This window comes from Indicator indicator, chromosome 2 (genome assembly GCF_027791375.1).
Source record: "Indicator indicator isolate 239-I01 chromosome 2, UM_Iind_1.1, whole genome shotgun sequence".
Classification (NCBI taxonomy): domain Eukaryota; kingdom Metazoa; phylum Chordata; class Aves; order Piciformes; family Indicatoridae; genus Indicator; species Indicator indicator.
The window spans coordinates 36104878-36122233 of NC_072011.1; the positions used below are offsets into that span (position 1 = coordinate 36104878).

Sequence of the window (17356 nt, forward strand, 5' to 3'; positions counted from 1 at the left end):
CTTTTTAAAGAACAAGTCCACTCCTCTCTGTCTTGTGTCTTAATTTGATTATGCCCTTCTATTCATATATATACCATCTGGCACATACACAAGGAAAATTCAATGGTCTTAGATCTAATATCAGGTAACAAAACAATCTTGTAGGACACATTGTGCAAAAAATTACTGAAATGAGAAGAAATTCAATGCCAAAAACAAATTCAGAAAGAAGGCAATAAAAATGCATCATCATTATACCTGAAATGGCTTTGATCATATTAACAACCACAAAAGCTTAAACAGAAGCTTTTTAAATAGATTTCAATAAAATAGTAATGGTTCTAAAAAATATTTTCCCAATTTTAACACAGAGGAAGTGGCAACTCCCCATCATTACAGACACTTAATATTTTTTACCCAAAAATCTTCTGAGAACATTTCACTGAAGTCATCCAACAGTCAGAAAATCTGCAGCGGGACTTTGAGTCTTGGTCAAAAAAGTAACAACAAATCCTTTCAGTCATCAGTATGCTCTTCACTGGCTACAAAAACTCCATTCTGCTCTAGGTGAAAGTCACCATTTTTCACTTTAGCTTTGTTTTGCAGAATTTGCTTTTGGGTTGTTGCCAAAGTTCTTAAATATTCTGCAGCACTGAACATGCACTGAAATATGTATCTTATTTCAGCATATCTTAAAGTATAAAGACAGAAACAAAATTGATCTTACTCCTCCTCCTGTTCCCACAATCCCTTTTATTGAACAGGAAAATGCACTGCACTGTGAACAAGGAAAGCACACATTCCAGATAAACTACATATATTAGACAACATTAATTGTGACACCTTGAAAATACTTGCTGTTGTGCAGCGGTTTTGTACTTCACTGTGAGTATACACAAGCTTGGAACAGTGTTCAGATCTTCAACTGAGCACACTCAAATTCCTTTCACATAATCATACTGCCTGTAAGACTGACAGGTCTCAAATGCTGCTTCTATCTTGCTGTCACTTGTCATATTTTACCCTGGAGCACAATCATTAAATATCCATGCTGCAAGGCTAAAAGTTCAATGTCAACCTGACAATGTACGATGAATATATTGTTACAGCCGTGTACAATTTGTTTTTACCATTTTCTGTAGTTGCAAAAAGTTAGAAAATTGCATACACTGAAATAAAGAGAAGAACTATCAAGAACTATGCACTGCAAACTCAAGTTCTTAAAATTTAGGACATAATAGAACTAAGAGTTCCTACGACACTTTTATTACATTCACACAGGTACAGTTCTCAGCCACTGACTTTTCTGTGATTCTTGTGCAATGAACAAAACATGCTCTATAAGTAAAAGCACACATAGTCACTATTTCATTTCACTGTTCATCATTCAAATGCATTCAGTTACATTAGCTATAATGCTCTGTGAGCAGACTTCCACTTAGTTTTCTACAGGTGTCATTTCTGGTTAGAAAGAATTAAGCCAGTCCTATAGAAACAGGTTATTACTTCTCAGGAAGTTTCAGTGCATCTCTTGAGTCATGTCAGTCCTGTATAGTAAATGAGAAACATTCACTTGAATGATCCATTCTTCAAAAGTATTCCATATTTATAGAAACACAGGACAAAATGGAAAGACAAAGTAAGAAGCACATTTTTGGTGACATTGAATCTTTAAAACATGGTCTTAGCTATGTGTTTAACATGTTGACCGGGGAGATAGAATGTTATAGCCAACAATGTACATATTCCTACTTATATCAAAAGCTGTGAAGGACTGAAAAATACAAACATTGTTTTTTCTTACTTCATTGAAAATTAAAGCAGTTTTTTTCCAAGATAGCAAAAAAACAAGGTCATTAAAAGCCAAATCCTGATAGCCTTTCTCATGCAAATGATCTAATTTGTACCAGGTATTATTTGCATGAGAAAGGGGGTGAATCTACTTGCCCAAATAAAATATTTTATTACCATACTTCTAAAAGAGTAAACAAACAGAAAGGAAAACAAAAATAATATTCAAAGAAGCAGAATGTTAACATGTGCCTGAACAGTCAATCTTTGTTTTTCAGAAGTTCTGTATTAGATAGCATAACAAATAAATAAAACCAGATCAGTTCAGCTTTATTGAAATGAAACTATTAAGTACTTTTATGCTTGAAATACACTGGAATGTATGTAGAAATACTATTTCCTGTGTATTGTTTTAACCAACTAGACTGTTCTACAAAAGTTGTTTACGCATTAGTCTGGGCAGTTATTTTTAATGTCATTACCTTTCTTTTATGATGGGTTGTTGAAGCATCCATCTCTTCTTCTCCTATATTGTCTATCTGTGAAGTCGGACTACAGTTCATCCTCTCCTCTTCTTGCCTCTGTAGTCTGTCTGCTACAGCCTGGATTGCTTCTGTCCATTCTTCCCTATCATGAACAAGCCAATATCCCTATTAGAATCTCATAAAATACATCCAAATAAACTATTTATAATGTTTTTCACATGCTGCTTGCTTCAGTCTTCAATTCTCATGTTATAGCAGAAGAGTCATAAAAATTAATCACTTCAATTTCCTTAAAGGTGGTAAAGTTGACCAGCATCAAAAATGATGATTTATCACTATTTTGATAGTGAAAACTTGAAAACACTTGCTCCAGGTAAAATACAGCTCAGGGTATGGAATGTTGTCATCTATCCAATACCAACTGATAATGTGTTATTCTCCATTCCTGTCAGACATTTTTACAAAAAATAAGTAAGATTTATTAAATCATGCCATGCATTCAACTGTTTTTCTGTTTCTTAAAATTCATCTTGTTGGCTAATTTAAAATTCCCCTGAGAAAGAAGCCCTCAAAGATAATTCAACTCCTACCAGCATCATAAAAACCAGTGCCTGCACAGCAGGGCAGGCCCAGAGGAGGGCTTCCATGGAGGGACAAGCAAGGGCAGCTGAGTCTATTCTGGATGCTGGCTAACCAGCACAGATACACCAGCAGTCTCATCAACATGCCATAGCCCTATATCAAGTGCAGTACCTAATGCTTTTTGCTCAGCCAGCCAAGGACATGGGAGGAGTCTGGTAGTATTAGTGTATGCAGTAGGAGGTACACAGCTGCATGCACTGAAGATAGGGTGGAGAAACAGTACCAAGGTAGAATGAAAAAAATTCTAAGTGAATACACTAACAAAAAAGAGACAACAGAAAAAGCAAAGTCATCTGTTATTTATTAATACAAGTGCTATGAATAAAGTCTTCAGAGGACAGATGCCCCCACTGGGGAGACTTAGTGCATCTAACAAAGACACAGTATAGAACATTTTAGCAAGTACACCATCCCATATCTCCTTGATGATTTTGGTGCACTAAAACCATTAATTCTTGAGAATTTCTGTGTATTTCCTGAAACAAGAAAAACTAGTAAGCAGGCATAAAATAAATTATAACAAACACACTGCTTTCTGTGCCAAAAAAAAGAGGTGCATATTAGGAGAAGTAAAATGAAAAGTTAAGACAGCAAGGCTGGAAGGTATTTCAATGCAGGTTTTTATTATTCAAAATTTAACACTTGAGAGATGTATCATGACATAGTTTTGGCTTATTTGAATACACTCATCCTACCTACTCCCAGGCAACTAACTATGAGATCAACAATATTTTACAGAAACTGACTTAAAAATTCTTCAAGTAATTGTTCATATGTGCTCAGAAAGTCACAGTCCCAAGTGCTGAACGCTGTGCAATCCCAGCACAGACTCTGTTGAGGTTTCTGTGTAAAATAACATGGAAAGCAAAACAAAAATAAAATCCTCACCGTTCCTCTGGAGTGTCTACGTGGAATGTCCTCTCTATGACAGTAGTCCACTGAAGACATCTGATAATGAACGTGTTTGGCTTTGGTCGTTCTGTTTTCATTAGCTGACATTCTAGAGAAATACATGACAATGCCTCTTTATATGTTGTCAGTTAATGGGTGAAGAGAAAGTCAAATTGCTTTGATAAAACACATGCATCTTATGTATATCTATTCAGCATGTAGCTAGCACATATATGACAATACAATCCTGGGTTTGACTAAAAGGTAATAATCATAAGGTGAAGCAAGTAGTCAGAGAAATTGACGGAACTCGTATTATTGCCCTTATAAAGAGCACAATCTTTACTTGCAAACTACATCTGTTGTTATAAGGGCAAGAAAAATATTATATCCTGGATTGCTCTAGTATGCCAAGGTAACAGCAGTAGCCACAGGCACATTTTTCCATCTGTATCTGGCAGGAGGAATAAGACTCTTTCTTTTCAATAGTAACCATGACACAATTACCAATGATATTGTCACTTTAGGATTAGATTCATAGTAAAAACACCCTGAGAAAATTCAGATGTTGAAACTAGTCTGATTATTAAACACAGAACAACCACACACACACTCCCAGTGGGGCTGCCTTAAGAAATCATCTAGTTCTCTTTGCGCCTCAGGGTAGAATCAGGTCTACTCATGCTACTCCTCTAAGTATTTCTCTAAAGTCTTTCTACAATCCCCCAAAAGCAGTAATTTCAAAATCTCTGTAAGTAAACTATTCCACCCAACTATAAAGAAAAATATGTTATAAATTTTTACACTTAGAAGACCTTTTCCTAGCACTTATTACAACTGTTCCTTTAACTCAAGCATATTATTTCTTGCCCTATTGACTAATTTATTTTATCTTTTCAGTAGCTATCTCTTTTAGACATTTGGACACTATTTTATCTCTTCATCATCTCTGGCCTAAATTGGTTCAACCAAACTGTCCTCACAGTCTGTGCTTTCAGATCCAAGATCTTCCATGTCACACAACTCGAGACCCACAGTAGACTGACTATTACTCCTTTGTCACAAAACCAGAACACAGGTAATTCAGGCAATAGGTCAATGACAGAGTGTATTATATTCTATAACGTGGCATACTGCACTAAGCACTACATCTGCAAAGCACTGACCTACTAGAACTCTATATTCCTGCAAATACATTTAACCATTTTTGTGAAGTTAAGGTTACTCTCTCAAAAGTGTAATTTGTTTTCCTGCAGCTTCCACAAAATAGACACAAACATCACATCCCATGTTCTGGAATGCCATCACTTGTTCAAAGCTGATCCAGATTGTGGCAGTTCAGGCTGGGTGCCCCTTGTTACTGCCACATGAGCTACACCTCCGGTGTCGTGAATGCCCACCCAATAAGGTGGACACAGGAAACGGTGTATTTCTACCCGTAAATCCTGCCCCCTATAAATCCATCTGCAAAGTCATTCTCTTCCTCTTTCTTCCCTCTCTGCTCCCGTGGGAGATGCTCTCTCTTATCGGGTAACAGTGGGGCAGTATCTCAAGGCCTCTTAGGCCTGTCTAGGCCTAATGCCAGGAGGAGAATGGAGGGAGGGGCAGTCTCAGACCTGGCCAGCCTGAGACTAGCCTAGCAGTGGGAGGGGGAAGAAAGAGCCCTGGGGGTTTGGGTAGACCCTCAGGTGGGAGAAGGGAAGGATTGGGAAGCCTTTGGGTATTATGTAAAGGGCTCTGTATGCTTTGGGATATTCTTGGCACCATGCTTTGTAGTTTTCTATACTTTCACCAATTGCTTTTCCATTTAAACTTTCCATCACTCTCCAATCCGTTTGTGCGAGTGTCATTCTTTAGTCCTTCTCAGGGCAAGAGAGGATCTGTCTGGCCTCAAACCAGCACACAGATCAAATATATGATCTAACATTACTTATCAGGTTCACAAATCAATGAATAATGAATGTAAGAGAATTCCTGATGTGCTACAACATCCTTTTGCTAGAGCTACCAGTTCACCCACACCTTTTACTGATGTAGCTGACTATTCTTTAGCATCAAACCTTGCATTTATTCTTGGTGAATTACATTTTGTTTATTCCAGTTAATGTCAACATCTTGCAAAAGATATATCATATGACATGTCATAAGGCAAGCTGTTCTTTCAAAGAAATAAATTATATTGGCTTAACATATTTTTTTCTTCACAAATTTAGTCCTGAAACCTCAGGCAGGAATTCTTTTACATATTCTCCAATGCACTGTATCACACCCAGCAAATTTCTAAACACCCAATGTATGTAAGGATTCTCTTCCTTGCTTTGGCTTTCTTACAATTTTGTTGTCAATGTTAATTGTACGAGATGCACACTCATAGCTGACCTCCTGAAATACAGTTGCATACAGTTGCATACGAAAAACACATTAAAGCTATCCTCTTTAATATTAGCTCACAAGGATCTTAAACCCTTAATTCAAGACATTGATTTGTGTGCCTGCACACCTAAACAATTTGGGACACAATTATCTAAGTAGTGGCCTCATTCTCTGTAAGATAAAGCCATAGAGAGTATCAGCAGGCTTACTTTTACTTGACTATCCTCAACACCTATTTTCATACATACTGTTTTTTTTCCAATCTGAAAAAGCAAAAGGTTGAAGTAGATATGCCTGTTGACAGAATTCTTTTCTGCAGCTCAGAACAGCTCAGAAGCTTGACAGACATGTATAAGAAATAAGAGGAATAAAGTAAATATTGCACTAAATACATGCATATTCCTTGATGCATAAATCTATCTATTCTACATATATCTATCAATTATTACATAAGTCAGACTACTCACTGGTCATGAAAATGACATTACATTTAAAATCTGCATACACTGGGCAGACTCAAAAGAGAAACAGTAATTGAAACTCACAGCTTTTATAAACTCAGCTAGGTCTTGGATAGGATGAGAGTCATCCTCAACACTCAGAGGAAATAGCTACAGCAGGATGGACACAGGAAGAGGGAAATTAACACAAAGGCTGGAAGACAAACAAGGAGGACAGCAGCAGATTACGGGAACTCTGAGAGTATAATGAAGCAGAGCTGCTCAGGATACCTAACAAGGCTTGTCACTGGGTGCAAACATTGCTCATAAGATCAAAGAAACCCTCACCCTCAGTGATACAGCTGAAGTCCAAGTTACAATCATGGTAACAGTGATATTAGGGTTAACAGGAGGATTTATCAGCTTCCTCAGCTGTTGCTTTAAGGAATGTGTTGGGCCACCTTCATTGCAGAAGAGAGCATTGTCTGCTTTACGATTATCCCATCTTCCTCCTGACAAAACCATCCTCTCATCTTTAATCTTATCACACTTCAATCATGTAGGCTGAAATTTTATTTGCTGGGTGTCTGCCTAAAGCTGCACACTGCTGGAAAATACTACTTTTTAGAGATGAGACTTAAAACTTGGCAAACCAAGACCTTTGATTCTCTTTCAGTATTCCTGTGAAAATATAAGGCATCTGGCCACACTACATGTGGGAGAGATAAGAGTGCTCTAGGAGGAGGGTAAAATATTACAATAACAATTACTAAAGCATAAAATCATTGAAAATCTAAGCACTGAGTATAATCCAGAGGCTACAGCTATCTCCTGCCTCTACACCTGCTTTCTCCTTTATTCATAATGCCTCATCCTATTTCTCAGACATTAAGGAAAAGAAACTACTTCACTGAGGCAAAATCCAGTATGTAAAGATGGCATACAGCAAGCTATTTACAGAAGAGTTGTCGGGAACAAAGAACTAGGAAATAAAGAGAGAAGAGTGGAAATGGGATGGGAAAAAACCTGAAAACTTTGTGTGAAATTAAAACGTGGAGGGTATCTAGAGCAGCTGAACTGGAGTAGCTAGTTTAGAAGCAGGGAGGGAAACTACCAGGAACAGGAAAGTGAGGTGACCATGTTAGGATAATCTACAGAGAAGTTTGTACCAATTAAAAAGCACATACTTTGCAGTGCCTGTAATGGAACCAAAGATTTTGAATCCCACCATTCATTGTCCGATTGCAAATGCATAAAAAATGCATACATACAAATGCCATTAAGTTTGCCAACTCAAACACACAAAAATTTGAACAATTAAGCCTGCCTATGTCCAAATCCTATCTGTAATATGATCTGTACATACAGATATTATATACCATACATAATAAATACATTTTATATTAATATGCACATTATGTAAATATGTATCTAGTATTTAGATGTAATATTGGTACTATCTGTAGTGATTTTTTTCAGATAGTCCTCGAAGTGATTATGTGCATTATTAACAAGATCAAAGCATATGGATGCATATACAAAGCTCTATAACTATCAAGGAGTATTTAGTCTCTGAGTTTTTGTTACAGATGATTACCTAAATCAGTTAAAGGTCGGCAAAAATACCTTCGCAATTGAAAATAGCACTGAAAACATAAAAAAACCCAAAAAATGTCATTTCATTACCACTGAAGGATGCTATTGAAAAATAAAATCTAGGAAAATTTAATGAGCTTTTTAAATATTCTGTGAAGGTGGATGAAGATTTCATTTCCTTGTGGAAGTTAAAATTGAATACGTTCATATCCTTCCTTTCTGAAGCAATAAGAGTTTTGGGAAAAAGTGGAGGACCAGTGTATTTCTGAAAGTGCTGTGCTACATATCCTTCTCAAGTAGATAGAAATAACTGAAATCTGATGATATTTAGTACACCCACATGCTTCACATGCTTCCATATACAAATGTACCGGATAAACAGTATTCTTGTCATGACTGCAACATGAATAAAAACTTGTTTATGAATGCCTTTCACCTACTACTAGAAAAAAAGAAAATATATTAAGACTAATAAGTGCTGTATTATACCATCACTGCTAATTACCAAAATATTTTTCTACTAATTACTGGGAAAACCACAGTCATTTTAGACACAGAGAATAGTTTGGAAACTACAAAAGCACAGAAGAATGAGTGAAACTGGCTACTGAGAGCTGGCTCCAAATGCTCAAGTGATAGTTGGGTCATTACCAAAGAGTAGAGAACACTCTACCATAATGTCTTCAAGTTTGCTGCTATACATAAACATATGTAATTAAAGGGCTGAATCTCAACTCAAAACAGTTGGAAGTCTAAATTATCATTCAAAAAACACGAGTAAGCCAGTAAACAGACAGACTCAACTTTGTGTTCTTGTATGCTAGCCATCTATAACTTGGAATTACACGTTTTAATCCTAAAGCTTTCTGTCTTGCTGGGATTAAACATCAGTCACAACAATTTTCCCCTTTAATATTAGAAGGGATGAAAAAGCTCTAGGGAGAAACATTTGTTCAAAGCAGCAAAATACAAAATTGGTAAGAGAAACTGACAACTCTGTCCCAACAAGTCGGGAGCACTCATTTGGCCATTTTTAGATCTACACAGAAAATGGAAAAATGAAATAAAACCAGTATAAAGTAATGTACTGGATGTTTCTCAAGTACTGAATTTCTCTTTTTAAAATAAAAAAAGTCAGGTACATACTAAAGGTTAACTTTCATCTCCATATTCATGAACAATCTGACAATTCTAAAATGTTAGACTCTTTTTCAAATAACTGCTACTATCCAAATTAAGTACTTATTCTAGTTAAACTCTCCTGAGCAACTCTAACTACAAACTGTATTTCAAAACGTTCTGTTTACTTTACACCATTCTGAACCACAGATGACAAAGTTTGCTTGAAGCTGTAATTACTCTGCAAAGCTGGGAAGCCAATTAGAGGGCCTGAAACCTGCCAGTTCCAAAAAAAAAAAAAAAGAAAAAAAAAAAGCACAGATCATCTGTTCAGATTTTATTAAAAAGTTTAAAGTTTTAATTCTATAACTTTAACCATATAATTACCAGTGTTCTTTCCCTAAATACATTCATTCATCATTAAAAATACAATGAACACTAATATCATTTTATTATTTCATATATGGAAGCTTTCAAATTCAGCAGGATTTGTTGACATGGCTAGACAAGAATACTAAACATAAATGCAACCATAAAAAACTGCACTAAAAAATGAACAGACGGTTGCATATTTGAGAAATTATTTCTAATACAAACTGGGGTTTAGCCCAAAAGACAACTCTCTGTGATTATCATACAATATAATAGTATGAAAAAACTACTTTCACTGCTTATAATATATGCACTTTTAAATATATACAGAGTGTTACCCATAAACAGATATCTGTATCTATGTATCTATTTGTACTACAATTTATCACAATCTTTGCTTGTTCAGGTGCTACTCCCATTTTTTTCATTCTCATGTCAAAATTTAATGAAGACACTGCTTACAAATATATTTTTCTGTTACTGCTACTCTGCATGCCAAATCCAGACTTTGATGACCCTTTTTGTTAGGTAAATAGTAGACAAGTAACATTGAGAGAGATATACGTGCCTATGCTCATGCACATATGAAAAGCTATGGCTTTTACACATACGTACAAATATATGTGTATACTCCCACACACATCCCCTCAGCTTGGTCAATTCTCCCGCTTGTTTACCCAGTCTCTACGGGAAACCTACTTTTCTGAGGCTTTCCAAAAGGCTCTGTTCTGTCTCATTACATTTTATCCGTGACCCTTAAAAATAAGTTTGATGACATAGAGACTTATGTGAACAACCTAATATCCCTTCTTTGGTCCCAACAAAGGCAGTTTTCCTCCAAAAATACCACCCCCAAAACTGCTGAATAGATCATTTTTGTCCACTGTCTCTTTGATCATACCATTCTTTCTATTCCTCATTTCTACCACACCAAATACAGGTAGCTTTTCAACATGATCTATCCCCACAGCCTACCTCTCATCCTTGGTATCACTTTTTTCAGTATCAAAGTGCCACCCATCCTTCTATTGTTCCAATTTCAGCACCATTTATCAGAAACATCTTTAATTTCTCTTTGTTTGCCATACTGGTTTTCTTTTAGTTTCTCCTTTACCATGTCTTAAAAAAAAACAGGAGAAAGGAAAGAAAGGAGAGAGAAAAGAAGGGAGAAGAGAGTAAAAATCTAACCTTGACAATGGATTAGTTGTTGATGTGCTGAGACCACTGCCTGTACTACACGCTAATACTGTCTCATTGTTTTCTCATACTCCCCCCATCTGTTTGCATCCATCTGCTGTCCCTTGTTTTATATTTAGAATTTTAGTATTTTGGAGCAGGGACTGACTTTTTGTTCTGTAGAAATCCCCTTTCTTGTGGGGCTTGGCTCATGACAAGCACTTATATGAGACCACATGATACAACATATATGACTGTGTAATAAACCCACTACTTTGAACCTGAAAAAGATCATCTTTGATGCACTTCATCAGGCTGAAAAGCCTTCTATTTCCCATGCTCCAAAAAAGTCATTACAGCCTCCACGTCTTTCTGTCATTACAACTAGTTTGCCATTTGCCCCTTCATGCAAGCAGGGAGAATGAAAATAAAATTTCTGCATGTTATGGTTGGGATTTGCCTGGGGTTTAGCTTGCTTTCATGGAAGACAGTAGAATTACGTATCTTTCTCTGTCTTTAAGGTAAACACCCTGATTTTATTTATGCATCATATCAGCATAAAAACTCTCAGATCCAGCTATAAATTTTCACCTGCCATGCTCATACTGGGCCCTCTTTAGAGATAATTTCAAATTACAGTGTGCTATATTGGTCTCTGAAAAAGCACTGTCCATTAAAATGTAAGGGTGAGGCCAAGGAACTCGTTTTCATTAATAACTCAAGCCAACAACTGAATCCAAATTTCTAAGTCAAAATACCAACTATACCACCTAGAAACCATTCATGAAGTACTAAGAAAGCCTCCCAAAGAAAATAGGGAGTCTGATTTTCCAGAAAGCTAAACATTCCCCCATCCAACACAGACAGTAATATTGGTTATACACATTAGATCTGATCTTGAATTTCTATAGATGCATATTCACACTTTACACATACACTGCCTCTTTGTCCCCACAAGTATTTTCAGTGTGGAATGAATATTATTTATTCCGCTGCACCATTACTATTTTGAAATTAAATCTATACTGTAATTGTAGGTATCTACAATTACATGCTTATCTCTGGGTTCATGGCACCCAGTGCTGTGAAAATTAAAAAAAAAGTCCTCAGACTTTAAACTTAAATCTCATTTCAAAGGTAATTGTAGAGCTGCATGCAAGGTCATGTCTAATGGCAAAGTATCTTGGTGCATTATTTAATCTCACTTAAAACATACAGATGATTTTTCCTACTCCCTTTTTAAAGAGTGTCTTCAAAATTATTTATAACCCTAAGATCATTCCCCTGAAACTTTTCAATTTTGATGTTTTGAAAATTTTTAAATCACCAAAATAATAAAACCTTGTCTCTGGCCCAATGAAATATTAAGATTAGAAAAAAGTAGCACAGCCTTTCCATTTAGAATAGCCAAGATTCATTAATAACCATCTCAGCAGAGGAAAAAAAAAAGGAAAAAAAAAGGTTGTAAAATGTTACCTTCTCACAATAACCTAAACTTCACTCTTTATTTTCAACAACAAGGAGGAAAGGATAACTGTATGACAGACTGCTTAGAAGGCAGTATCTTTCAAGATAGGAAAGAAATTCCTATCGACATCATTTTTGGCCAAAGTTTAAAGGCTACTCTGAAGGAATACAGCTCTTCCCAATTATTCCCCCTGTAAAGATCAAAATGAAGGCAAAGGGCCAATTCTTAGAGATACCTCATCCCAAATGTGCTATGTGATTACCTACATACTCATTGCATATGTGAGAAGTATTTTTTTATCAGTAAAACCACAAATGCTCCTCAAGTAGAACCAAAGCAGAATTTTTCCCCACTCTGCCTTCCCTAATAATGATGATGATCAAAGACCAAAGTGCTTTACACAAAGCCGTATTGATCCTACTTACACAACACTGCACCAGTTAAAAACAGTGTTGTGAGGCCACATCAGTTCTTTGGGGGGCCACTTCTGTCACCCAGAATACTAGTTTTGTTCCACAGGAGCATAATGGAGTTTTAAAAGCCAGAACATCTTTTTTCAGGCATCTGCCTGTAAAGAAGTTATACCAATTAAATTAAAATTATTTTTAAAATGGTTCTGACTGCATAAATGCTTAAGCAAAAGCAATTTAAATTAACATATTTTATTTTGCAGTTGAAGTGGGCTAGGAATGCACACCCACTCAGTTACCATGACTCACTCAATCAAGAGTATCTCTTTAAGCTACAATAGCTTTGTTACTTACAACTGCCTGAAAAAAGCTAATTCAAGTAAGATCACACTTCTGAATTTACCTCTGAAAAACAGTATCAGCCAGTTTTAAATTTCAACCAATGTAATTACATTGACTTCACATATCTTTAAGTGTATGGTTTAGATAGCACAGCACAACTTTTTTGTTGGTCTAGAAGTCCCAAAGCATGAGCACCATGGAACTAAAAGCATACTTCAAATGCACAGCTCTCTCCATTCCTATGATAAAAAAAAAGGTGTAAAATAAGCTGGCTCCACAAGACAGAAATCAGAGTGATTCCTACACACTAACCAGCATCGCCAGACCTGGCTGATTTGTTAACCTCTATAACCTTGCAGCAACTTTGCAGATGCAGAGCAGGGTGCTCACCGCTGCTTTTTGTATATGCCCAAAGGCAGGAAAGCAGCAGCCTTGCAGAGGCAAAGTGAAGCCCCTGTCCAGAACACTGAGAGGCCAGTGCTGTATCCATCCCTGGGACTTAGCTCCATCCAGCACCACCCTGTCATACCCTTCCCTTAACTCTGCTTCACCTTCAAGGACATGCTTATGCTCCAAGGAAAAGAGTTCCCACGCCTTCATTTCAGGTCCATAGAGTCCCCCTGCATTTTGGGTGGCTGTCAGCAGGCTGAAGTGTGTGTGTGCTGCTTCCGGACCCTCTTTACATAAAGCATCTCTATCTGGTTACACAGCTGCTTCCCAATGCCTTCCTTTCACATTTCCTCCTAGATCACCTGGGAAAAAGGATGGCCTCTTAACACTCCAACCTATGGCAAAAAGCCACCCAGTGAGAAGGGCTTTATTTAGCAAAGACATACTTAGCTTTGAAAGCACTGTTAGCAATATGCAAAATAACTTCATTCTCTCTGGCCTTCCTGCTATTTTCAATAGAGTATGAGGACAACACAAAACCAGGGTGAGAGTAATGCTCATATGTGAGACATTAAAAATTATCTGTAAGATGAGAGGGATGTAAGAGAAAATGATACTATCCCTGTGAATAAGCCTTTTGCAAAAGTAAAGCTGGTATCTCAGAAGAAAGCAGCAGTGGACACGGATGGGAAATCAACTGGTTTGACAGGGCTGGATATAAAAGTTTTAAGCTGCAAAACAAGTATCATACAAAGCAGATCTGTGCAAACTTTCCAGTGTTCAACTCCAACAGTACTACAAAAATAATACCACAGCCTTGGCCTTTTCTGCTTAAATAACAAGCTATAAGCAAAAGCCAAAGATGCCTACCATTTGGAGAGTAAAAAGTAGACTGAGACCACACTCTCACTTTACAGATAGCTACAAAGATTACATGAAGATAGGACTATAAAGAGATATCTTTAAGTCCCTGCCAACCTAATCAAGATGGTATTAACAGTGATCTCACACTCCATCTGCCTGGCTAGTAATTTATGAAAAATGTACTTCACTATTACAGGAAAAATATGTTGCACTGCTTGTGGCCATGAACCTACTGCAGCAGCTCAGGAACTCTTGGATCAGAGGCCAGGAGACCAGTTCTTGACATTTACCAGGTACTGCCCATGAGATCTGATTCATTCACAGAATTATTTCGTTTGTTTGTTTGCCCTACTGATGATTTCATGTTCAGACAGATAAAATAGCTGATGAAAAACTTACAGTTCCTTGCAATTTAGAGTGTAATACCATACTGGCTTGCTTTTCATCTGGTGAATTCCACATAGGTACTTTGCTTAATTTCATGAAATTCTGTTTGAGTGAAAAATCTCCCTATTCTTGCACTGACTAGCTATCAAGTTTTGATTAAATTACTCCTTTCCCTGCCAGAAAACAAAAAGCTCAACTTGCTTATCAAAACTGTATTTCTTCAATTAATATTGCATGTCTGCTCCTCTAGCTTACACTGCCTAAGAATCAGACCTATGATGCTTCCTAGTTGCAGAAAGGATTATTTTATTACTTGTGAGGGGTTGGGTGAGGTAGGTAGTGGTGATGACAGTGTCTTATTAGACACTATAAAAATCATCCAGTTTCCATCATGGCAAAGTTCAGGGGCAGCATTCTAATATCACAATTATGAAAGACCACCTGAGTATCAAAGCAAAACTAAACCCACCAATATCAATACATTGGAATTAATTGCTAATTATGCATTTCTTCACTTAGCAGAACTGCCATTTTGAGCAACCTTCTAGTTGCTGCAGCAAAGGTAGACAAGATACGCAAAGAAGGACATGGTAAAGCAGGACAGAAAGAAACCCTAATGTAGTTCTACAAATGCTCTTTCTGCTGCATGTTGAGGGCGGGGGAAGCATCTCAGAAATTACTAACTGCTACAGATGAATAAGTTAGGATATTCAGAGCAATAACCAAGGAATAACAGCCTGAGACCTAGTCAATTTCTACTCTTAGGAAAAACTTGAAGACATCATTGCTTTTTATGCTGAACATCAACAAGGTGAAATGAACGTCTAATATTTTGAGAAAGCTTACACACTCAGAATCATTTGCGAGACCTCTGTCACAGAGTAAGTAGACCTATTCTTTCTCTTGTGGGACAAGATATTGTCTGGGAGTACAAGATTATTTTCTTACCAAACAAAATACCCAAATTACATTGTATACAAAGGCTGAGTAAATCTCAAGAACAACTTTATCAAGAAAATAGTTAAATTCAGTCTCAGCAACATTTGTTCCACCTTCAGCAATACAGATGAAGTGAATACTTTCCTTAAGTACGCATACTCCCAAGGCTCCAATACCCCATGACACTGAACACTGCCACTTACTGTATTGCAGTACTCTAACACAATTTTGAAAGAAATTGGGTAAATTTTCCAGTGTTCCTTTAGAAAGTTTTAGCTGTGATATACACAACTCATATTCATGGAGATTTTTTTGTCCCCTTAGTTTTGCTCAGTTTCATTTATGTTCAGAAATACTCCTCTACCAATCTCAAAAAACCCCACAGATTTGTCTTCTAGAAACATTCTTTGAAAACAAGAAATCAGAATGACTTCACTTTATCCAATGGATACATACTTTGTAGCTTTGCTAATATATGCAAATTGTCTGATTGCTTGAAATTACTTGATTAACCAGACTGGAGAGTTGATTACCTGATTATCCAAGAGAAAATAATTTAGCATGATTTTGTCATTTGACAGCCTGGATAATTTTCTAATTAGTTCAAGTTTTCAAGTGAATCCAGAGATACTACTGAAAAGGCAAAAACAGGTCAATGATCTGAATAAAGGTAAGCTTTCCAAGAATTTTCTTCTTGCAACAATCATTTCTTAAATGTTACTTTCAGCTACAGACACTTCAGAAACATATACACAAAACTGAGAACTCAGAGTTCCAAAAAGATTTTTTAAAAAAGTCCATGGCAAAAATCTTCAGTGCTCTTGTAAAGATATCTTCCAGAGCTGGACATAAGACTAGTGGCATCTACTACATGGCAGTCTCATACATGGCATCGACTTGTTGTGTTACCAATAAATTCTGAACTACACATGAAGCAACGTTGCAGATATTTTGTCAGTATGTTGAGAGAATAATAAATGCTGGAAATACGTACTTGCCACTGAAAAGTTGTTGAGTGGGTATGGCAGATCCACATCCTGGGGCTTTTCCTTGTAGCCTATGAAAGAGCCATCTGTCTTTAGAAGGAAATATCTTGGCCGCCAGTTTTTTATATATTCTCCTAAAGAAAAAAAAAATCATTTGTTAGTACTGTTAAAAAAAAATGTATTACAAACCAGCATTTTACCAGTGTCTAAAATTAATTTTATCAAAATATTTTCAGATATTTTCAATTTAGAGAGTAACTCCCTCCTTCAAAAGGAGAAAATAGAAATGCAGTAGTAAGTCTTTGAAACGAGAAGCTAGATGCATAATAATATTTTATAATTCCAAATTTTATCACACTATAGTCTTCAAAATCCTACATCTTTACACCTATAAACAGCACAAAATTTGCTGCAAGCAAAAATAAGCACTACAGCTTGACTTCTAATAACAAAATTAAATCTAAACTACTACAAAGTAGAACATTTGTTCTTCTGAGCCAAAGCAAAAATCATTCATTTCTTTAAAACATACACTAATCAAATACAAGAAAGCAAGTACAAGAAGACTGGCTTAATGGGAAACTACACAAAACATTTGAAAATGGGGGAGGGGGGAATTAAAGTAGAAGCCAATTAGCTTCCAAGAGGTAAGTCCACCAATGAGTAACCCACCACCTCCACCTTCCATCTACCTAAGCAGAAGATT

At 36.5% G+C, this 17356-nt stretch overlaps 1 protein-coding gene across 1 annotated transcript in view; it reads right to left on the bottom strand.

The window, feature by feature from the left end:
* The window catches only part of AKT3 (AKT serine/threonine kinase 3), a 70099-nt gene extending 53323 nt beyond the window's left edge, over positions 1-16776 (bottom strand). Inside the window, exons 1-3 of the mRNA XM_054399198.1 lie at positions 16659-16776; positions 3786-3897; positions 2253-2397 (exon numbers count right to left, since the gene is read on the bottom strand). Coding sequence (XP_054255173.1) covers positions 2253-2397; positions 3786-3886 — 246 coding nt within the window. The 5' untranslated portion in view covers positions 3887-3897; positions 16659-16776. The remainder of the gene's footprint in view (positions 1-2252; positions 2398-3785; positions 3898-16658) is intronic.
* Positions 16777-17356: the final 580 nt, after the last annotated feature.